The sequence below is a fragment of the Mobula birostris genome, chromosome 9 (genome assembly GCF_030028105.1).
Source record: "Mobula birostris isolate sMobBir1 chromosome 9, sMobBir1.hap1, whole genome shotgun sequence".
NCBI classification, from domain to species: Eukaryota; Metazoa; Chordata; class Chondrichthyes; order Myliobatiformes; family Myliobatidae; genus Mobula; species Mobula birostris.
The window spans coordinates 51,669,514-51,693,175 of NC_092378.1; the positions used below are offsets into that span (position 1 = coordinate 51,669,514).

General features: G+C 42.9%; 1 protein-coding gene across 12 annotated transcripts in view; it reads left to right on the top strand.

Annotated features, from left to right (window-relative positions):
• Window positions 1–23,662, top strand: part of cnot4b (CCR4-NOT transcription complex, subunit 4b) — a 173,434-nt gene that overhangs the window by 68,150 nt on the left and 81,622 nt on the right. For all 12 annotated transcript variants that reach the window (XM_072268033.1, XM_072268039.1, XM_072268035.1 and 9 more), the window contains exons 5-6: window positions 6,617–6,718; window positions 8,535–8,660. In XM_072268033.1, coding sequence (XP_072124134.1) covers window positions 6,617–6,718; window positions 8,535–8,660 — 228 coding nt within the window. The remainder of the gene's footprint in view (window positions 1–6,616; window positions 6,719–8,534; window positions 8,661–23,662) is intronic.

Below are 23,662 nucleotides of genomic sequence, written 5' to 3' on the forward strand. Positions count from 1 at the left end.
CATATGCAGTGGCATGCAAAAGTTTGGGCACTCCGGTCAAAATTTCTGTTACTGTGAATAGCTAAGCGAATAAAAGATGACCTGATTTCCAAAAGGCATAAAGTTAAAGATGACACATTTCTTTAATATTTTAAGCAAGAAAACTTTTTTTATTTCCACCTTTTACAGTTTCAAAATAACAAAAAAGGAAAAGGGCCCGAAGGAAAAGTTTGGGCACCCTGCATGGCAGTACTTAGTAACACCCCTTTTGGCAAGTAGCACAGCTTGTAAATGCTTTTTGTAGCCAGCTAAAAGTCTTTCAATTCTTGTTTAGGGGATTTTTGCCCATTCTTCCTTGCAAAAAGTTTCTAGTTCTGTGAGATTCTTGGGCCGTCTTGCATGCACTGCCCTTTTGAGGTCTATCACAAATTCTGGATGTTTAGGTCAGGGTCTGTGAGGGCCATGACAAAACCTTCAGCTTGTGCTTCTTGAGGTATTCCATCGTGGATTTTGAGGTGTGCTCAGGATCATTTTCCTGTTATAGAAGCCATCCTCTTTTCATCTTTGGCTATTTTTTTTAACAAACAGTGTGATATTTGCTTCCAGAATTCACTGGTATTTAATTGAATTCATTCTTCCCTCTGCCAGTAAATGTTCACTGTGCTACTGGCTGCAACACAAGCCCAAAGCATGATCGATCCACCCCCGTGCTTAACAGTTGGAGAGGTGTACTTTTCATGAAATTCTGCACCCTTTTTTTCTCCAAACAGATCTTTGCTCATTGTGGCCAAAAAGTTCTATTCAAAAAGTTCAAAGGAACATCTAAACAAGCCTGATGCATTTTGGAAGCAAGTCCTGTGGACGATGAAGTTAAAATAGAACTTCTTGGCCGCAATGAGCAAAGGTATGTTTGGAGAAAAAAGACTCTTAGCTGGCTACAAAAAGGTTTATGAACTGTGATACTTGCCAAAGGGGGTGTTACTAAGTACTGCCATGCAGGGTGGCAAAACTTTTGCTTCAGGCCCTTTTCCTTTATTTTGAAACTGTAAAAGATGGAAATAAAAGTTTTCTTAAAATATTAAAGAAATGTGTCATCTTTAACTTTACGCCTTTTGGAAATCAGTTCATCTTTTACTTGTTTAGCTATTTACAGTAACAGAAATTTTGACCGGGGTGTCCAAACTTTTGCATGCAACTGTATGTCTAGAGAGGAGGATCGCTTGAGTATAGGGGCCTTCTGACAGCAGCACACACTGCCTTCTGTCCCAATGTTTGTTTCCCACGGCACTTCAGTCAGCAAAATCGGCAAGGAACAAGGTCGTCTACGGGGCTGCTCCCCAAAGCCACATCTCTTCCAGGCTGTCTCTGGAGATGACAAACCGCCACGCCGCACAGCTTGCACAGAACTGTAGTTTGAACTGTAGATCATGACTGACAGAGCCCTAACCACCTTGAAAAGAAAGAAAAGGCATAAGGGGGGGCAGGGAGAGGGGCATCGCGTTTGGAGAAAAGGGGAGGGAGTGGGAAGCACCAGAGAGACATTCTGTAATTATCAATAAACTAATTGTTTGGAATCAAATGAGTCTGGCTGGTGCCTCAGGGCTGGGAGTGCCTGTATCTGTGCCACACCCCTGCCCCTGGCACCCCTTCTTTGCCACCTGCTTCACACCCCTCCTGTGGCATTCCATCCTCGCCATTCCAAACATCCTTTGCTCCCACCAAACTTACAAACTCGCTCTCTGTTCAATGTTGACAAATACAATACTATGTAAAAGTTTTAGGCACCTAGCTATATGTGTGTATGTGCCCAAGACTTGCACAGTACTGTGCCTATCCATTCTGCCTGTTATTTCTTGTCTTACAGTTCAGTGCTGCTCCTAAGCCTCGGCAGGGTATAAGATAGCACTGAGAAGTGGCAACTCTTCCCTGCAGCTTCGAAGGGAATCACGAGCTATTCTCATTTAGGACTGCTACAGCTAACAACTACAGTCATACCCATGGGTACTTCAGTAAGAAATATTGTTTTAAGGCATTCAAAAATACTTCGATCCTCAAAATTGGCAGACTCCATACTGCACTCAGGTTGAGTGCAGATTCCCTTTAAGGAAAAGGAAACGTGGAAAGCATGGTAGGCTGTTCCCACTCCCTATTATCCTGCTGAACAGTCTGTGGTAAATAAAATTTGAAGAACTCAGCAAGATTACAGTACCAGAGGGACATCAAAACTGCTGTGTGCTTCACAGAGACATGGTTTCATCCCCAGTACTCTCGACACAATGCTTCAGCCCGAGGCCTTCATCTTCCACCACGTGAACTGGACAGCGGCATCGAGGAAAGGCAGAGCTGACGTGATGCACAGATGTGGCAGTTCACTCTCAGAGCTGCTTTCCTGACTTGCAAAACCCAGTGGGCAAATAACGTCCATTTTATCTGCTGAGGAAGTTTTCCGCCATTGTCGTGGCTGCAGTGTATTTTTCACCCTTGGCCAGCGACAGGCAGGCACTGGAAGAGCTGAGCATGATCAGCAGTCACGAGACAGTGCATCTTGAGGCCTTACCGATCAATACAAAGGGTATCAACCCAGGCCAGCTTGAAAAAGTTTTTGGCCAACTAATATTAACATGTCATCTGTGGAACCAGAGAAGTCAATACACTTAAACTACCGTTACACCATCACCAGCAATGCTTACAGGCAGAGACTGAGGACTGCAGCACCAGAAGTAAGGACCATGAAGGTATGGTCAACAGAGGTGGAGGAGAGCTTACATGAGTGCTTTGAATCAGTGGACTGAATAATATACATCTCGTCGAATCTGAATGCCGTTGTCACCGACTTGATAAAGACTTGTGCCTTCAGGAACATTCCGAACATATCTAAGCCAGGAACCATGAGATTTGCAGACTACATCGAGCTAGATTTGTGTCACCTAGAGCTCTACCAGAATTCCAGAATTATGGAAGGCTATCTTAACAGCGTATAAGCAACTCTGGATGAATTTCAAGGCGGAATTGTATGCACATTGGATCTAGTAAGGTTTGCAGGGTATTACTTCCTACAAGGGGAAACCTGACATCATGAATGGCTGTGATGCTTCGGTTGCAGATGAGGTCAATGCCTTTTTTGCATGCTTTGAAGGAGAGAATAAAATTATACTTGCAGTATCTCGTGACCCTGTGATCTCTATCTCAGAGGCTGACATCAGAACATCTTACAAGAGGTTGAACCCTCACAAGGAGTCAGTCATAGCTGGTGTACCTGGTAGCACACTAAAAATCTCTCAGTGTTGCAGTCAGATGTTCCCACCTTGCTTCAAAAGGGCACCAATTATACTGGTCTTCAAGAAGAGCTGCCTGGATGACTATTGCCGAGATGCACTCACATCTGTGATGAAGTACTTTGAGAGGTTGAACATGGCTAGAATCAACTCCTGCCTGAGCAAGGGCCTGGACCCATTGCAGTTTGCCTACAGCCACAACAGATCTACAATAGATGCAGTCTCACTGGCTTTCCGTTCAGCCTTGGACCACCTGGAGAACAGCAATGCCCATGTCAGGCTGCTGTTTATTGGCTACAGTTCATTCAACACCATCATATCTTCAGACCTAATAAACAAGCTTCAAAACCTGGGTCTTTATGCTTGCAATTGGAACTTTGTCTTCCACAATTAATTACTATAGTCAATGCAGATTAGAAATGACATCTCACTGACCTCAAGGATGTGTGTTTGGCCCACTGTTCTATTGTCTCTACACTTAGGACTGTGTAGCTAGGCACAGCGCAAATTTGCTATAAATTTGCTGATGACTCAACGGTTTTTGGCAGCATCTTAAATGGTGACAAGGAGGTGTACAGGAATGAGATGGATCAGCTGGTTGAGTGGTGTTGCAATACAAACTTGTACTCAATGTCCGTAAGACCAGGGAATTGATTGTAGACTTCAGGAAGGGGAAGTCGAGTGAACACACACCAGTCCTCATCGAGATATCAGCAGTGGAAAGGGTGAGCAGTTTCAAGTTCTTGGGTGTCAACATCTCTGAAGATCTATCCGTGGCCCAACATGTTCATGCAATTAAGGAGGAGGCGGCATAATGGCAGCTGTATTTCATGAGTTTGAGGAGATTTGATATGTCACCAAACACATTTGCAAATTCCTATAGATATACTGTGGAGAGCATCTTAACTATTTGCATCACTGTCTGGTATGGAGGGGCTACTCCACAAGGTTGGAAAAAGCTTGAGGGTTGTAAACGCAGCTAGCTCCATGATAGGTATAGCCTCCCAATATTGAGGACATCTTAAAAAGGCAGGATCCATCATTAAGGAGCCTATCACCCAGGACTTGCTCTTTTTTCATAATTACCATCAGAGAGGAGGTGTAGAAGCCTGAAGATGTACAGTCAATGTTTTTATTTATTGATACAGCACAGAATAGGTCCTTCTGGCCTTCAAGTCGTGACTCCTGATTTAACGCTAGCCTAATCACAGGACAATTTACAATGACCAATTAACTTACCAACAAGTGCATCTTCGGACTGTGCAAGGAGATCAGAGCTCCCACAGAGAGAATGTTCAGACTCTTTGCAGATGACGTCAGAATGCCCTGAGCTCTAATAATGTCATGCTAACCGCTACACTTTTCAGGAACAGCTGCTTCTTTGCCATCAAGAATTCTGACTGAACAATGAACCAACCCACGAACATTACTTCATTATTTTTGGCTCTCTTTTTGTACTAATTTTAATTTTATATGTACTGTGTATTGTAAGTTACAGTGTATTTTATGTATTGCACTATACAGCTGCGCAAAATCTCAAATTTCACAATACATGTCACATAAATTTGATTTGGCGGCTTTGTGTCACCTGCAGATTTTGAAACATTACAGCATACATTTAGGTAGGTCCATCACATCATTGGTGGCTCGACTTCACCTGTTCAGACTCTTCCCAAGTAGCTGCTACTTTCACTTTAACAGTTTTAAAAATCTTGCTCATGAGAAAGTTAATCTGAATTACTCAATAGTTGCCTGGCATGCCTTTTTATTTCCTAGCCAACAAATGTGACATTTGCCAATTTTGCAAAGATTAAAAAAAGAAAGCATTTGGAATCTGTCAGTTTATTATTGAGCAGTAGGGTACAAAGGTCTGGGAATTCCATGAAACTCGTGAAAGACTTTGGTATTCATCAACTGAAGTTTACACTTCAGTTCCTGGCATCATATACAGTCGGCACTCTGCATCCACAGGTGCAGGTTCCGGATCCGCGGATCGGGATTGAAAAAAAAAATCAGAAGTTCTCCCTCCAGCCCTTGTTTGAGCACGGATCCTGACATTAGTATTATTGAGCTTCCTCCAAAGCGTCCTTATTCCCTAAACAATACAGTGTAACAACTATTAACATAGCATTTCCATTGTATTGGGCATTATCAGTACTATAATCTAGAGATTAAAAGTATTACTCATTGAGCATTGTTCACCTCATTCACTACTTGTGTTGTGAGTGAGAGGAAGGAGTTTAAGGCTAGTAAGAGATGGCTGGCTAGCTGTGTAAAGCACTACTGCCTCAAGAACTTAAAGATCACGGGAGAATCGGCATCGGCTGGTGCTGAGACAGCATCAGTGTTCCCAGGAGAGCTACGATGGTTGCGTCTGTACTGAACATGTACAGACTTTTTTTCTTGTCATTATTCCCTAAACAATGCAGTATAACAACTATTTACATAGCATTTACATTGAATTAGGTATTATAAGTAATCTAGAGATGATTTAAAGTATACAGGAGGATGTGTGTTGGTTATATGCAAATACTATGCCATTTTATATACGGGACTTGAGCATCCGCGGAATTTGGTATTCGCAGGGGGTCCCAGAACCAAACACCCGTGGTTACGGACAGCTGACTGTATTCGGAAGGATTTGAAGCTCTTGTTGGAGTACGGATGAGGAGGGGGGGTGGTTGGGTGTCAGTGAAGAAGGGGAGAGTAACTAATGCAGGCAAAATTTCCTAGAATGGTACTAGGAAAGAATGATTGCTCCCTTGAAGTACAAAATATTGAGAGGACATCTGATTAGATTTTAGTAAAAATGATATATGGTTTTAAATCAGTAAATGAGCAAAGCAGTTTGCTTTGGTAGCAGGATCAGTACACAGTACAAATTGAAGTTGTGTGTCAAACGAACCAAAGGTGGTGTGAAGCATCTTCCTTCATCTTCTCATCTGAAATGCACTTGTTGTGATGAAGGGGATTCATTAGTAGCATGAAAAGACAATTGGATGAACACTTTTTGAGAGAAAAGTTGTTTCTTAAAAGAAGCATTGAAGGAGCAGACTAGAGGGATTAATGGGATAGAATCATAAAATTATAACAACAGAGGCCACTATTTGACATGAAGTCCATACTCTTGCATCCATCAGCAGTGAAACTTTTCAGTCCCATTTGCTCTTGGCCTGCAGCCCTGTAATCATTGCTTTTCATTCTTTGCAGTTTTAGGATCTTAACCTGTATTAGAATACTGTATTTATCCCTGCAGATCATGTTATCTTTTAACTAATCATACAAATCACGTATGATTTTGAATGTTGGTTGGCAGGAGATTTTTTTTTACCTTGTGCTAATTAAATTGATGTTTCTTCAAGGGTCCCAGTGCTAGTGCTTATGTAACCTACATGCGGTCTGAAGACGCACTAAGAGCAATACAGTGTGTAAATAATGTGGTGGTGGATGGCAGGACACTTAAGGTAGGAAATTGATTTATAGTCTCCTGTGCTTACTGCATGCCATGCTTTTAGATCTCCAAGTTTCTGTGTAACTTGTGCAGCTGTAGTGCAACAGTTTTGTACAAATGAAGTGTCAAATTGTGACAGAAATGTAAGCAACAATGCAGTTGAGAGAGAAGCCAAGTGGTGAAGTACAGCAGTATTTTTACCATGAACAAAAGTAAATTTGTACATCGACAACAATATCAAAATAAAATTGTTGGATTTGAATTAGTTTATTATTTGATCTTATGAATTGCCCAGATTAGGTGTTAGCCATGTCAGTGTAACAGCTATAGAAACTCGGGTTTCTGTAGTACCTGGAATAAGACCTAAAGACATAGGAAAGGCCTAATTCCACTCCTATGTTTGCTCCACCATTCAATCATGGCTGATTTATTTTCCCTCTCAACCCCATTCTATTGCCTTCTCACATAACCTTTGCTGCCTTTACTAGCTAAGTACATATCAGACCCTGCTTTTAATATTCAATGACTTGCCTTCCACAGCAGTCTGTGGCATTGAATTCTGCAGATTCAGTGCACTCCGGCTACATAACTTCCTCCACATCTCTGTCCTCTTCGGAATGCAACACCAAAGGAATTAGTTCAGCCGCTTGTGATCTATAACACTATTAATCTTTCTCCTTTTCTCTGCAACTTCATTGATATTTTATCTATATCAGTAATTATCTTATTCCTTTCAGGAAATTAGAGGACTTTGGTTAGATCAAAATATTAACCATTAATCTAATTTAAAGTTGGATTCTACCGACATTTTGTTGATAAAGTGTAAGTTGTCACTGGTCTTCAGTACAGTTTTGATTTTAAATGAAGGAGCAACTGTTTGGTTAAAAGACTAAAGTATCATAAACCATTTTAAGAATCATATGAAATTGGTACTGGCTTATTTAAATGAAGGTTCAGTTAAATCAAAACAAATCCTCCATGAATTTGCATCTGACTTTTGATCTGAGGCTCAGTATTTTGATACAGTTTTGTTTCAAAACTTTGAAACAAAGTTTTGACAGTTGGCAGAGCCCCATCTCCAAAGCTGAGAGGTTTTATAATAGGTCTTAAATACCTCTGACATCCAAAGATTTTTTTACAAATCAGCAGAATCTAAATAATGTGGATGTGAAAAGAATGCTTCCAACAGTGACAGTCTAGGACCAGTGGGCACAGCCTCAGTAGAAGGATGTCCCTTCAGAACAGCGATGAGGAGGAACTTCAGCCAGAGGATGGTGAACCTGTGAATTTCATTGCCACAGACAGCTGTGAAGGCTAAGTCATGGGGCATATTTAAAGCGGAGGATGCTAGGTTCACGATGAGTAAAGGACTAAAAGCTTATGGGGAGAAGGCAGGAGAGAGATGTTGAGAGGGATAACAAATCAGCCATGATCAACTGGCAGAGTAGACTCAATGGACTGAAAGGAGCAGAATTTGGCCAATGTCTTATGGTCTTATCAGTAAATAAAATTGCCAAATTGCTAGTTAGTTTGCTTCACCTGCACCCATTGGGGGACTAGTATAAATCTGAATAAATTGCTTCATATAGAAAGAGTATGCAACTCTGGACAAACACTGAACGCCGAGCAGTAAAACAACTGCTAACTATTTAACCCTGTACAGGCAATTACCAATAATGCAAGCCTGTATCTATATTATAATAACTTACGAGTGAGTCTTCCAATTTTTTTGATGGATCTGAATCTCAGGAAAGTTGCAGTCGGTTAAGTATTAAGAATTAAGTTCTGACGTGACCGTGATTGTTGACCTTTTTTTTTCTTTCTCTCAGGCATCTTTAGGCACAACGAAGTATTGCAGTTATTTCCTAAAAAATATGCAGTGTCCTAAACCAGACTGTATGTATTTGCATGAGCTAGGGGATGAAGCAGCCAGTTTCACTAAAGAGGAAATGCAGGTATGTATACCTTCATAAAGAAAATGATAGGCGCTGTTGGCACAAAGCCCATGAAAATCAACCCTTCAAAACTAGTTACTGAAAAGCCAAAAAAAAACTGCAAATGGAAATGTGAAATAAATACAGAAGTCTGGGGATAATCAGCATTACTGGAGAAAGGAACAGTAAATGTGTTACTATTTCAGTTCATCTGTTCTGAACATTTGCACTTTTTTGTTATTTAATTGAAATGAGTGGCTGACCAGGTCCTTGCATTGAAATAAAAAGGTGGTATTTCCGTTATTATTTAACTTCACAATAGCAAAACAGTCGAGTGTTTTTCAGCATGTATGAACCTCAGTTTCAATAATGTAAGTTTCAGAGTTGAATGTGGTTCAGTTAGACCATAAGGATCATTGAGGTATCTCAGAAATCTCAGATTCCTCACCCAAAAAAAGACATGTAAAGTCCAGATTTCACTTGAAAGCCAGTACTCAAAGTGAGGAGGTGATAGAGAGGAGCTGTAGGCAGGTAGTCACACCAGGGCCTTGGGAGACAGATAAGTGGGTAACAGTCAGGAGAGGGAAGGGCAGGAGTCAGATGCTAGAGAGCACCCCTGTGGCTGTATCCCTTGACAATAAGTACTCCTGCTTGAGTACTGTTGGGAGGGGCCTCCCTGGGGGAAGTAACAGTGGCCACGCCTCTGGCACAGAGTCTGGCCCTGTGGCTCAGAAGGGCAAGGAAAGAAAGAGGATGGCAGCAGTGATAGGGGACTGTAGAGTTAGGGGGTCAGACAGGCGTTTCTGTGGACGCAGAAAAGAAGCACATATGGTAGTTTGCCTCCCAGATGCCAGTGTCTTGGATGTTTCTGATCACGTCCACGATTTCCTGAAGTGGGAAGGAGAACAGCCAGAGGTTGTGGTACCAATGACATAGGCAGGAAAAGGGAGGAGGTCCTGAAAGCAGACTACAGGGAGTTAGGAAGGAAGTTGAGAAACAGGACCTCAAAGATAGTAATCTCGGGATTACTGCCTGTTCCACGTGACAGTGAGTACAGGAATAGAGTGAGGTAGAGGATGAATGTGTGGATGAGGGATTGGATAAGGGGGCAGGGATTCAGATTTCTGGATCATTGAGACCTCTTGTGGTGCAGGAGTGACCTGTACAAAAAGGATAGGTTGCACTTGAATCAAGGGGGACCAATATCCTGGCGGGGAGGTTTGAGAAGGCTATTGGGAAGAATTTAAACCAGGATTGCTGGCAGGTGGGAACCGAACTGAAGAGACGGAGGAAGAGGCAGTTGGCTCACAAATAGAGAATGCTTGGAAACAATGCGAGAGTGAAGATAGGCAGGTGATAGAGAAGGGATGCGCTTAGACTTGATGGTTTGAGATGTGTCTATTTTAATGCAAGGAGTACTATGAACAAAGCGGGTGAGCTTAGAGCGTGGATAAGTACTTGGAGCTATGATGTCGTGGCCATTACAGAGACTTGGATGGCTCAGGGGCAGGAATGGTTACTTAGAGTGCCAGGCTTTAGATGTTTCAGAAAGGACAGGGAGGGAGACAAAAGAGGTGGGGGTGTGGCTCTGTGATCAGAGGTAGTGTCACGGCTTTAGAAAAGGAGGAAGACATGGAGGGATTGTCTACGGAATGTCTGTGGGTGGAAGTTAGGAACAGGAAGGAGTCAATAAGGATACTTGGTGTTTTTTATAGACCACCCAAGAGTAACAGGGACATCAAGGAGCAGATAGGGAGACAGATTCTGGAAAGGTGTAATAATAACAGGGTTGTTGTGGGAGATTTTAATTTCCCAAATATCGATTGGCATGTCCCTAGAGCGGAGGGTTTAGATGGGGTGGAGTCTGTTAGGTGTAGATAAGCCCTCAAGAGGAGAGGCTGTACTTGACCTGGTATTGGGAAATGAACCTGGTCAAGTGTCAGATCTCTCAGTGGGAGAGCATTTTGGAGATAGTGATCACAATTCTATCTACCATAGCATTGGAGAGGGATAGAAACAGACAAGTTATGAAAGCGCTTAAATGGAGTAAGGGAAGATATGAGGCTATTAGGCAGGAGCTTGGAAGCATAAATTGGGAACAGATGTTCTCAGGAAAATGTACAGAAGAAATATGGCAAATGTTCAGGGGATATTTGCGTGGAGTTCTGCATAGGTACGTTCCAATGAGACAGGGAAAGGATGGTAGGGTACAGGAACTGTGGTGTTCAAAGGCTGTTGTAAATCTAGTCAAGAAGAAAAGAAGGGCTTATGAAAGGTTAAAAAAAAACAGGTAATGATAGAGATCTAGAAGATTATAAGGCTAGTGGGAAGGAGCTTAAGAATGAAATTAGGAGAGCCAGAAGGGCCCATGAGAAGGCCTTGGTGAGCAAGATTAAGGAAAACTCCAAGGCATTCTACAAGTATGTGAAGAGCAAGAGGATAAGACGTGAGGGAATAGACCAATCAAGTATGACAGTGGAAAAGTGTGTATAGAACTGGAGGAGATAGCAGAGGTATTCAGTGAGTACTTTCCTTCAGTATTCACTACGAAAAAAGATCTTGGCGGTTGTAGAGATGACTTGCAGTGGACTGAAAGGCTTGAGCAGGTAGATATTAAGGAAGAGGATGTACTGGAGCTTTTGGAAAGCATCAAGTTGGATAAGTCACCGGGACCGGACGAAATGTACCCCAGGCTACAATGGGAGGTGAGGGAGGAGATTGCTGATCCTCTGGCAATGATCTTTGCATCATCAATGGGGACGGGAGAGGTTTCGAAGGATTGGAGAGTTGTGGATGTTGTTCCATTATTCAAGAAAGGGAGCAGAGATAGCCCAGGAAATTATAGACCACTGAGACTTACTTCAGTGGTTGGTAAGTTGATGGAGAAGATCCTGAGAGGCAGGATTTATGAACATTTGGAGAGGCATAATACGATTAGGAATAATCAGCATGGCTTTGTCAAAAGCAGGTCATGCCTTACGAAATTGATTGAATTTTTTGAGGATGTGACTAAGTGCATTGATGAAGGTAGAGCAGTAGATGTAGTCTGTATGGATTTCAGCAGGACATTTGACAAGGTACCCTATGCAAGGCTTATTGAGTAAGTAAGGAGGCAAGGGATCCAAGGTAATATTGCTTTGTGGATCCAGAACTGGCTTGCTCACAGAAGGCAGAGTGGTTGTAGGCGGATCATATTCTGCATGGAGGTCGGTGACTGGTGTGCCTCAGGGATCTGTTCTAGGACCTCAACTCTTCGTGATTTTTATAAATGACCTGGATGAGGAAGTGGAGGGATGGATTAGTAAATTTGCTGATGACAGAAAGGTTGGGGGTGTTGTGGGTAGTGTAGAGGGCTATCAGAGGTTATAGCGGGACATTGATAGGATGCAAAACTGGGCTGAGAAGTGACAGATGGAGTTCAACCCAGATAAGTGTGAGATGGTTCATTTTGATAGGTCAAATATGATGGCAGAATATAGTATTAATGGTAAGACTCTTGACAGTGTGGAGGATCAGAGGGATCTTGGGGTCCGAGTCCATAGGACACTCAAAGCTGTTGCGCAGGTTGACTCTGTGGTTAAGAAAGCATACGGTACATTGGCCTTCATCAATCATGGCATTGAGTTTAGGAGCCAAAAGGTAATGTTGCAGCTATATAGGACCCTGGTCAGACCCCACTTGGAGTACTGTGCTCAGTTCTGGTCGCCTCACTACAGGAAGGATGTGGAAATCATAGAAAGGGTGCAGAGGAGATTTACAAGGATGTTGCCTGGTTTGGGGAGCATGCCTTATGAGAATTGGTTGAGTGGACTCGACCTTTTTTCCTTGGAGCAACAGAGGATGAGAGATGACCTGACAGAGGTACATAAGATGATGAGAGGCATTGATGGTGTGGATAGTCAGAGGCTTTTTCCCAGGGCTGAAATGGCTAGCACGAGAGGGCATAGTTTTAAGATGCTTGGAAGCAGGTACAGAGGAGATGTCGGGTAAGTTTTTTACGCAGAGAGTGGTGAGTGCGTGGAATGGGCTGCCGGCGACGGTGGTGGAGGGGGATACGATAGGGTCTTTTAAGAGACTCCTGGACAGGTACATGGAGCTCAGAAAAATAGAGGGCTATGAGTAGCCCTAGGTAATTTCTAAGGTAAGGACATGTTCAGCACAGCTTTGTGGGCCGAAGAGCCTGTATTGTGCTGTAGGCTTTCTATGTTTCTATGTTACTCGAGCACATGATGGTAATTGTCCTCGGAAAGAGAACTGAGTTATATTATTCAAGAGTGCCCTCAAGTGGACACCTGTGTATTTTTTCTTTGGTCTTCCTTGTGCAGTTTTAACAAAATGTAGTGATTAGATTATCTTAACCTGTTTTATGAAATACCGAGAATAGTTTAACCCATCTTGTGCCCTTTTGAGGTGCTTCAGGTTAATATTCTTTCTTTACTTAATGATCAAGATTCCTTTGGTGCCTGGTGGAAATACTTGATCAATTTACATTATCATCCTTTGACTGTGAGAAGAGGATTATTTTTCTCTACTTTTGACATAACTTGCTCATGCTGCTTACTTAGAATTAATTATGACCAGTCAAGGTTTGGTGCAGCAGTTTGCATACTGTAACTGTGCTTAAAGTGGATGGACTATTTAATTGTTCTCAATAGTTCGATGAATTAGTGTTTTCTAAGTACTTCCATGCTGTAGCGAATTTTAAACATATAAGCAAGAGATGGATCACTTGGGCCGATGTTCAGTGCAAACCAAGATGAATAACTCGGGTTTCTGGAGTTGTTTTTCAAGTGGATTAGCATATTTGTCACAAACCATGGCTTATGGGCATGGCCCCAGGCAGGTGAACATTACTACTGTAATAAACAGCGTCATAGGAACTAAGGCAAATGTAATCCAAAAAATTACCATATCATTGATCTGTCTTTATTCTTTGGGGGATGTGAATATGTCTGGCAAAGTGAACGTTACCTGTACATCAATAACGCATTGAGTCTGCTCTTTATTATTGGTGAGGTAGTCGGCAGTGTTGTTAATTCAACATTGAGGTCTCTTGAACAAACGTCAATTTTCAATTCCACCATAATCACTTTACTCCAGGTCTCACTACAGTCTTGGTGGCAAGGTGGCTCACTATGCTCTGTTCCCAAAGTAAAACAATAGTGTACCCCAGCAGGGATACCTGCTTGTCCTCTTTCTTACTCAGGATAACTGTACACACCCTGCTGCTACTAACCCTGACCAGGGCATCTGCTCCTCTCTTCACTGTTTGTGGTTAACCCTGCACATGCTGCCACCAGCCCTACTTCCTCGTACCATAGCACCTGCTCGTTCTCTCCCTGGCTGTGGAAAATGCTATGCGCGTTTGCCAGCGGCCCTAACCTTTCCCAAACCTAGTCACCAGACCAACAGTGCAGAACAACAACGCCTGGCAAGTTCGGCCTCTATAGTCCTATGACTGCTCTGACATTTGGCTGAGCCTCCCTAAGCCATCTGCCAAATGTATGAACATCAAAGCAACATTTGACAACGCAAGATCAAGAACTGAAGTAAAGCAAGCTCAATGGGGGAAAAAAATGGTTATGATTGTTAGTTGACCTCATCAGCGCAACTGGAGTTTCTTAGGCCAGTCACCTAGTCCCCAGCTTCCTTTAGCTAATTTGTTGCTGGATGTTTTTGGTTACAAGACCAGAAGTGAAAATGTTTATTGAACTTTGCAATAGCATTTGCAACCCAGATAATGAAACAATTTTTGTACCTCTGTGCAGCAAGACCCAAGACTTGGTCTAATGGGTGTACCAAATAAGTGCCAGGCTGAAAAGACCCTCCTCTTAGTATTCTGTGACAACTCAGAAGCTGGATATTCTGCAAAGTGTTTTGACTACCTGACTTTCCAAAGCCTTCCACAGTGTGAGAGGCAGATGTTGGCAATGTAATCTCCACCTGCCTGGATGAGTGCTCCTCAAACATCACATCACACTCTACACAATGCAATATCTGTCTTATAAAGCTGTCTGGGTTAGTCTTCCCTCAAACCACAAACCCCATCAACTTGAATGACAATTAGAGCAGGTGCATAGCAATGCCTCTGCCTACAGCAAGCCTTTCCCATGCTGACTTGGAAACCTCCCTGTTCTAGGTGTTCTTGTACATCAGTCACTGAAAGCAAGCATACAAGTACAGCAGGCAGTGAAGAAAGCTAATGACATGCTGGCTTTCATAACAAGGGGAATTGAGTATAAGAGCAAAGAGGTCCTTCTGCAGCTGTACAGGGCCCTGGTGAGACCACACCTGGAGTACTGTGTGCAGTTTTGGTCTCCAAATTTGAGGAAGGACATTCTTGCTATTGAGGGAGTGCAGCATAGATTCACAAGGTTAATTCCTGGGATGGCGGGACTGTCATATGTTGAAAGAGCTTTTATACACTGGAATTTAGAAGGCTGAGAGGGGATCTTATTGAAACATATAAGATTATTAAGGGATTGGACATGCTGCAGGCAGGAAGCATGTTCCCACTGATGGGTGAGTCCAGAACCAGAGGCCACAGTTTAAGAATAAGGGGTAGGCCATTTAGAACGGAGTTGAGGAAAAACTTTTTCACCCAGAGAGTGGTGGATATATGGAATGCTCTGCCCCAGAAAGCTGTGGAGGCCAAGTTTCTGGATGCTTTCAAGAAAGAGATGGATAGAGCTCTTAAAGATAGCGGAATCAAAGGTTATGGGGATAAGGCAGGAACTGGATACTGATTGTGGATGATCAGCCATGATCACAGTGAATGGCGGTGCTGGCTCGAAGGGCTGAATGGCCTACTCCTGCACCTATTGTCTATTGTTCTCTGTCACTGGGTTTAAATTCTGAACTCCCCAATAGCAATGTGGCATGTGCCTTCACAATATTTAGAGCTGTTGTAGAAAGTGGTTCACTGCTGCCACCTGCAGGCCAACTGAAAAGTAATACATTCTAATCCTGCCACACTAATCAGGGGTTCCCAAACTTTTCTATGCCTTGGACCCCAGGTTGGAAACCCTTGCCTGGAGGTGGTATCTGGGCAGAATCTGCTTGGAGTGCAAGTTAATGACTTGTTGGCTAGTATATTATAGCTTGTGTTCAGTCCTCATCTCATGAGTGACTTGTTATTCACTACATTCCAGGCAGAGTGTGGAGGTTTTGGAAAGGCTGAAGAAGTTGTTCACTGGGGTTGTGCTGGATTGGAGTACAAGCCAAAAGCAAATGTTTGACAAACTTGGATTGTTTTCTCTGAAGTATCAGTAGCTGAGGAGTGACCCAGTAGAAGTGTGTTAAATCTTGGAAGGCATGGACACTTCAGTTAGTTTTTTTACATAGTGTGGAAATGTCAAACACTAGAAAGCATAGGTTTAAGGTGAGGGAGAGAAATTTGTCAGTAGATGTGCAAGGCAACACTTTTACAAAGTGGAGCTATCTAGGATGTGCTGTTGGGAGAGGTGTTAATAGAAGAAACGATAACTTATTAAAAAGTAGTTAGACTGGCACAGAAACTGACCAGTGTTAAAGGCAGATGGCAGTAATAAGATTGGCATGGTCAGGTGCAAAGCGCATGTTCCTGTGTTCTGCTCATAGATGAATGTTGGTCACTATTTCAGATTTTTCAGGATGTAATTTATAAATCTAACTATCATTATTAATGCAGAAGAACATTGCCATCTATTATGTTGATTATATACCCTGTAGAGGTGTGATATGAAGAGCACATTTTCTTTCTGTCTGAAGGTATTGGAGAATTTACTCCAGTTATCTCATTTCCCATTTTAAGTTGGAATGAAAAAACAAAACTGAGAGAAATGAAGTATTTCTAGGGGTGAGTAACATCAGATTTCCTGGATCAGATGGCCGATACCATGCATTTATAAGGTAGTTGGAACAATAACAGATGCTGAATCTTGTGATCTTCCAAACATTACCAGAACAGTGATAGTGAATTGGAAGCTAGCAAATGCTTTGATACTTGACCAAAGAAAGGATATGGCAGCTGTAGGCTTGGTAGTCCAATAGCAATTGATAGGGAAAATGTAGAATGGTGAGTTGTGGCAAGTCGGGCCAAGGTGATGTACAGTATTAGCCTGGCCTTGTTCTAAAACACAGTGGCATTTGATGAGAGGCAAAGCTGATGATGCAGCTTTCTTTGAGGTCAAAGCTCGGATTTTTCCTGTTTCTAAATAACTCCTCTTTGAAGACATTTAACTTGGTTTTCATAAAGGATTTGGATGTGAGCAAAGCGAATTTACTGCACTGGTATGACCCACATCCATAATATTGTGTCCAGGTCTAGTTTCCTGCTTAAGGAAGCATAAACAGTACATGAGGAAAAGCTATATGGTTCACTCACTGGTTTCTGAGTTAAGTTTGTTGCATATTGGGACATTAAGCTGACTGGACTTGTATGGAAATTTAGAGAGAGGTGAATTTGCTGAAATGTAAAAGGTTCTTGGTGAAACTAGGTAAATGCAAGGATATTTATGGAGTGTATGAAGCTCGGTCACATCCACCAAATAAGGGGTAGGCTTGTGGTGAGAAATTTCTTCAACCAGCAAAAAGTGAATCTTCAGAAATCTCCACTGATGGAGGCTCATTTGCTGCTCACACTCAACACAGAGCAGTGGATATCTGAATATCCTGACTCACTACCATCAGGAAGGAGGTACATGAGTATCAGGACTAGGACTGCCAACCTGGGTAACAGCTTTTCCTCCCCAGGCAGTGCGACTGATGAATACCCTACCACCACTGAGGTTGCGTCACTAGAACAGTGAACTGTTTACTGTTATAATACTGTTTGCTCTTTACCTGTGTTGCACACTTCGCATATTGAATTATATTTTGTAAACTTATTTCAGAATTAGAATCAGGTTTATTATCACCAGCATGTGATAGGAAATTTGTTAACTTAGCAGCAGTAGTTCAATGCAATACATAATCTAGCAGAGAAAAAATAGTAAATAAAATAAAATAATAATAAGCAAGTAAATCAATTAGGTGTATTGAATAGATTTTAAATCAATTATGTGTATTGAATAGATTTTAAAAAGTGCAAAAACAGAAATGCTGTGTATTTTTTTTAAAAAACTGAGGTAGTGTCCAAAGATTCAATGTCCATTTATGAATTGGATGGCAGAGGGGAAGAAGCTGTTCCTGAATCGCTGAGTGTGTACCTTCTGTTCTTCCTACCTGATGGTAACGGTAAGAAAAGGGCATGCCCTAGGTGCTGGAGGTCCTTAATAATGGACGCTGCCTTTCGGAGACATCGCTCCCTAAAGATGTCCTGGGTACTTTGTAAGCTAGTACCCAAGATGGAGCTGACTAGATTTACAACCTTCTGTAGCTTCTTTCGGCCTTGTGTAGTAGCCCCTCCATACCAGACGGTGATGCAGCCTGTCAGAAGGCTCTCCACAGTACAACTATAGAAGTTTTTGAGTGTATTTGTTGACATGCCGAATCTCTTCAAACTCTAAAGTATAGCCGTTGTCTTGTCTTCTTTATGGCTACATTGATATGTTGGGACCAGGTTAGATCCTCAGAGATCTTGACACCGAGGAACTTGAAGCAGCTCACTCTCTCCACTTCTGATCCCGCTGAGGATTGGTATGTATTTCTTTGTCTTACCCCTCCTGAAGTCCACAATCAGCTCTTTCGTCTTACTGACGTTGAGTGCCAGGTTGTTGCTGCGGCACCACTCCACTAGTTGGCATATCTCACACCTGTACGCCCTCTCGTCACCACCTGAGATTCTACCAACAATGGTTGTATTGTCAGCAAATTTATAGATGGTATTTGAGCTATGCCTAGCCACATAGTCATGTGTATATAGAGAGTTGAGCAGTGGGCTAAGCACATACCCCTGAGGTGCGCCAATGTTGATTGTCAGCGAGGAGGATATGTTATCACCAATCCACACAGATTGTGGTCTTCCAGTTAGGAAGCTGAAGATCCAATTGCAGAGGGAGGTACAGAGGCCCAGGTTCTGCAGCTTTACAATCAGGATTGTGGGAATGATGGTATACTATCATTCCAAATAAACTGATTCCTAAGCTCCGGAACCTGGGCCTTAACACTCAGATCTGCAGCTGGATCTTCAACTTCCTCACAGACAGGATCCAGGCTGTAAAAATAGGGGACAAGCTCTCCTCTACAATCACTCTTAAGCACTGGTGCCCCACAAGGCTGTGTACTCAGCTCCCTGCTGTACTCACTGTACACCCATGATTGTATAGCCAAGTTTCCATCGAACTCAATATATAAGTTTGCTGATGACACAACAATCGTAGGCTGTATCTCAGGTAATGATGAGTTTGAGTACAGAGAGGAAATTAAAAACCTGGTGGCATGGTGCGAAGACAATAACCTATCCCTCAACGTCAGCAAGACGAAGGAATTGGTTGTTGACTTCAGAAGGAGTAGTGGACCGCACGACCCAATTTACATCGGTGGTGCGCAAGTGGAACAGGTCAAAAGCTTTAAGTTCCTTGGGGTCAATATCACAAATGACCTGACTTGGTCCAACCAAGCAGAGTCCACTGCCAAGAAGGCCCACCAGCACCTTTACTTCCTGAGAAAACTAAAGAAATTTGGCCTGTCCCCTAAAACCCTCACTAATTTTTATAGATGCACCGTAGAAAGCATTCTTCTCGGGTGCATCGCAATCTGGTATGGAAGTTGTCCTGTCCAAGACTGAAGGAAGCTGCAGAAGATCGTGAACACGACGCAGCACATCACACAAACCAGTCTTTCGTCCTTGGACTCACTTTACACCACACGCCGTCAGTGCTGCCAGGATAATCAAGGACACGACACACGCAGCCAACACACTTTTCGTCCCTCTTCCCTCCGGGAGAAGGCTCAGGAGCTTGAAGACCCGTACGGCCAGATTTCGGAACAGCTTTCCAACTGTGATAAGACTGCTGAACGGATTCTGACCCGGATCTCGGCCTTACCCACCAAATATCTGGACCTGCATCTCGGTTTTTTTGTACTACCTTACTTTCCATTTTTCTAATTTTTCTATTTATGATTTATAATTTAAATTTTTAATATTTATTATCAATTTGTAATCCAGGGAGCGGGAAGCGCAGAATCAAATATCGCTATGATGATTGTACATAGAAACATAGAAAATAGATGCAGGAGTAGGCCATTCGGCCCTTCGAGCCTGCACCGCCATTCAGTATGATCATGGCTGATCATTCAGCTCAGAACCCTGTACCTGCCTTCTCTCCATACCCCCGATCCCTTTAGCCACAAGGGCCATATCTAACTCCCTCTTAACTATAGCCATTGAACTGGCCTCAACTGTTTCCTGTGGCAGAGAATTCCACAGATTCACCACTCTCTGTGTGAAGAGGTTTTTCCTCATCTCTGTCCTAAAAGACTTCCCCTTTATCCTCAAACTGTGACTCCTCGTTCTGGACTTCCCCAACATCGGGAGCAATCTTTCTGCATCTAGCCTGTCCAATCCCTTTAGGATTTTATACATTTCAATAAGATCCCCCCCTCAATCTTCTAAATTCCAGAGAGTATAAGCCTAGTCGATCCAGTCTTTCATCATATGAAAGTCCTGCCATCCCAGGAATCAATCTGGTGAACCTTCTTTGTACTCCCTCTATGGCAAGAATGTCTTTCCACAGATTAGGGGACCAAAACTGCACACAATACTCCAGGTGTGGTCTCACCAAGGCTTTGTACAACTGCAGTAGTACCTCCCTGCTCCTGTACTCGAATCCTCTTGCTATGAATGCCAGCATACCATTTGCCTTTTTCACCGCCTGCTGTACCTGCATGCCCACTTTCAATGACTGGTGTATAATGACGCCCAGCTCTCGTTGCACCTCCCCTTTTCCTAATTGGCCACCATTCAGATAATCTGTTTTCCTGTTCTTGCCACCAAAGTGGACAACCTCACATTTATCCACATTAAGTTGCATCTGCCATGAATTTGCCCACTCACCTGACCTATCCAAATCACCCTGCATCCTCTTAGCATCCTCCTCACAGCTAACACTGCCGCCCAGCTTTGTGTCATCTGCAAACTTGGAGATGCTGCATTTATTTCCCTCATCTAAGTCATTAATATATATTGTAAACAACTGGGGTCCCAGCACTGAGCCTTGCAGTACCCCACTAGTCACTGCCTGCCATTCTGAAAAGGTCCCGTTTATTCCCACTCTTTGCTTCCTGTCTGCCAACCAGTTCTCTATCCACATCAATACCATACCCTTAATACCGTGTGCTTTAAGTTTGCACACTAATTTCCTGTGTGGGACCTTGTCAAAAGCCTTTTGAAAATCCAAATATACCATATCCAGTGGTTCTCCCCTATCCACTCTACTAGTTACATCCTCAAAAAATTCTATGAGATTCGTCAGACATGATTTTCCTTTCACAAATCCATGCTGACTTTGTCCGATGATTTCACCGCTTTCCAAATGTGCTGTTATCACATCTTTGATAACTGGCTCCAGCATTTTCCCCACCGCCGATGTCAGGCTAACCGATCTATAATTCCCTGGTTTCTCTCTCCCTCCTTTTTTAAAAAGCGGGGTTACATTAGGCACCCTCCAATCCTCAGGAACTAATCCAGAATCTAAAGAGTTTTGAAAAATTATCACTAATGCATCCAGTATTTCTTGGGCTACTTCCTTAAGCTCTCTGGGATGCAGACCATCTGGCTTTAGGAATTTATCTGCCTTTGATCCCTTCGATTTACCTAACATCACTTCCCTACTAGCATGTATTTCCCTCAGTTCCTCCATCTCACTAGACCCTCGGTCCCCTACTATTTCCGGAAGATTATTTATGTCCTCCTTAGTGAAGACAGAACCAAAGTAGTTATTCAATTGGTCTGCCTTGTCCTTGTTCCCCATGATCAATTCACCTGTTTCTGACTGTAAGGGACCTACATTTGTCTTAACCAATCTTTTTCTTTTCACATATCTATAAAAGCTTTTACAGTTAGTTTTTATGTTCCCTGCCAACTTTCTCTCATAATCTTTTTCTCCCCTTCCTAATTAAGCCCTTCGTCCTCCTCTGCTGGACTCTGAATTTCTCCCAGTCCTCAGCTGTGCCGCTTTTTCAGGCTAATTTGTATGTTTCTTCTTTGGAGTTAATACTATCCCTAATTTCCCTTGTCAGCTACGGGTGCACTACCTTCCCTGGTTTATTCTTTTGCCAAACTGGGATGAACAATTATTGTAGTTCATCCATGCGATCTTTAACTGCTTGCCATTGCATATCCACTGTCAACCCTTTAAGTATCATTTGCCAGTCTATCTTAGCTAATTCATGTCTCATACCTTCAAAGTTACCCTTCTTTAAGTTCAGAACCTTTGTTTCTGAATTAATTATATCACTCTCCATCTTAATGAAGAATTCCACCATATTATGGTCACTCTTACCCAAGGGGCCTTGCACGACAAGGTGGCTAACTGACCGTTCCTCATTGCTCAATACCCAGTCTAGAATGGCCTGCTCTCTAGTTGGTTCCTCGACATGTTGGTTCAGAAAACCATCCCGCATACATTCCAAGAAATCCTCTTCCTCAGCACCCTTACCAATTTGGTTCACCCAATCTATATGTAGTTCTAGTATCAATTGTTTGGCGACAATAAAGTATAAAGTATTAAATGTGGAGCTACAGTCTATGAGCAGCATCCTGACGTAAGTGTTTGTGTTGTCCAGGTGGTCTAAAGCCGTGTGGAGAGCCATTGAGATTGCATCTGCCATTGACCTATTGTGGCGATAGGCAAATTGCGGTGGCTCCAGGTCTTTGCTGAGGCAGGAGTTTAGTCTCGTCATGACCAACCGCTCAAAGCATTTCATCACTGTCGATGTGAGTGCTACCAGGCGATCGTCATTAAGGCAGCCCACATTATTCTTCTTAGACACTGGTATAATTGTTGCCTTTTTGAAGCAAATGGGAACTTCTTCCCGTAGCAGTGAGAGGCTGAAAATGTCTTTGAATACTCCCGCTAGTTGGTTGGCACAGGTTTTCAGAGCCTTAGCAGGTACTGCATCGAGACCTTCTGCCTTGCGAGGGTTCACTCTCTTTAAGGACAGTCTAACATCGGCTTCTGAAACTGAGATCACAGGGTCATCAGGTACAGCAAGGATCTTCACAGCTTTAGTTGTGTTCTCCCTTTCAAAGTGTGCGTAGAAGGCTTTGAGTTCATCTGGTAGTGAAGCATCACTGCCATTCATACTATTGGGTTTTGCTTTGTAGGAAGTAATGTCTTGCAGAACCTGCCAGAGTTGCCGTGCATCTGATGTCACCTCCAACCTCATTCAAAATTGTCTCTTCACCCTTGAAATAGCCTTCCGCAAATCATACCTGGTTTTCTGGGACAAGCCTAGGTTGCCAGACTTGAATGCCACAGATCTTCAGCAAACGACATACCTCCTGGTTCATCCATAGCTTTTGGTTTAGGAATGTACAATAAGTCTTTGTGGGCACAGGCTCATCCACACAGGTTTTAATGAAGTTGGAAACAACTGCGGCATTCTCACCCAGGCTCAAAGATGAATCCCTGAATACAGTCCAGTCCACCAATTCAAAGCAGTCCTGTAGGCGCTCCTGTGCTTCTCTGCCTATACTCAGGGAGTAGAAATACAGCCAGGTGATCATACTTCCCGAAGTGAGGGCATGGAATAGCACGGTAGGCATTCTTGATGGTAGTGTAGCAATGGTCCAGTGTGTTGTTTCCTCTGGTATTGTAAGTGATCTGTTGATGGTAGTTGCTTAGTGATTTTTTTCAGACTGGCCTGGTTAAAATCTCCCAAAATGATGGTGAAGGCATTAGGGTGCAATGCTTCGTGCATGTTGATCCCATTGTTCAGATCATCTAAAGCCCGCTTGACATTGGCCTGAGGTGGAATGTAAACTGCTACCAAAATGACCCCAGAGAACTCCCATGGTAGGTAAAAAGGACGGCACTATACTGCTGATATTCCAGGTCTGGTGAGCAGAATTGGGACAGCACTGATATATTTGTGCACCA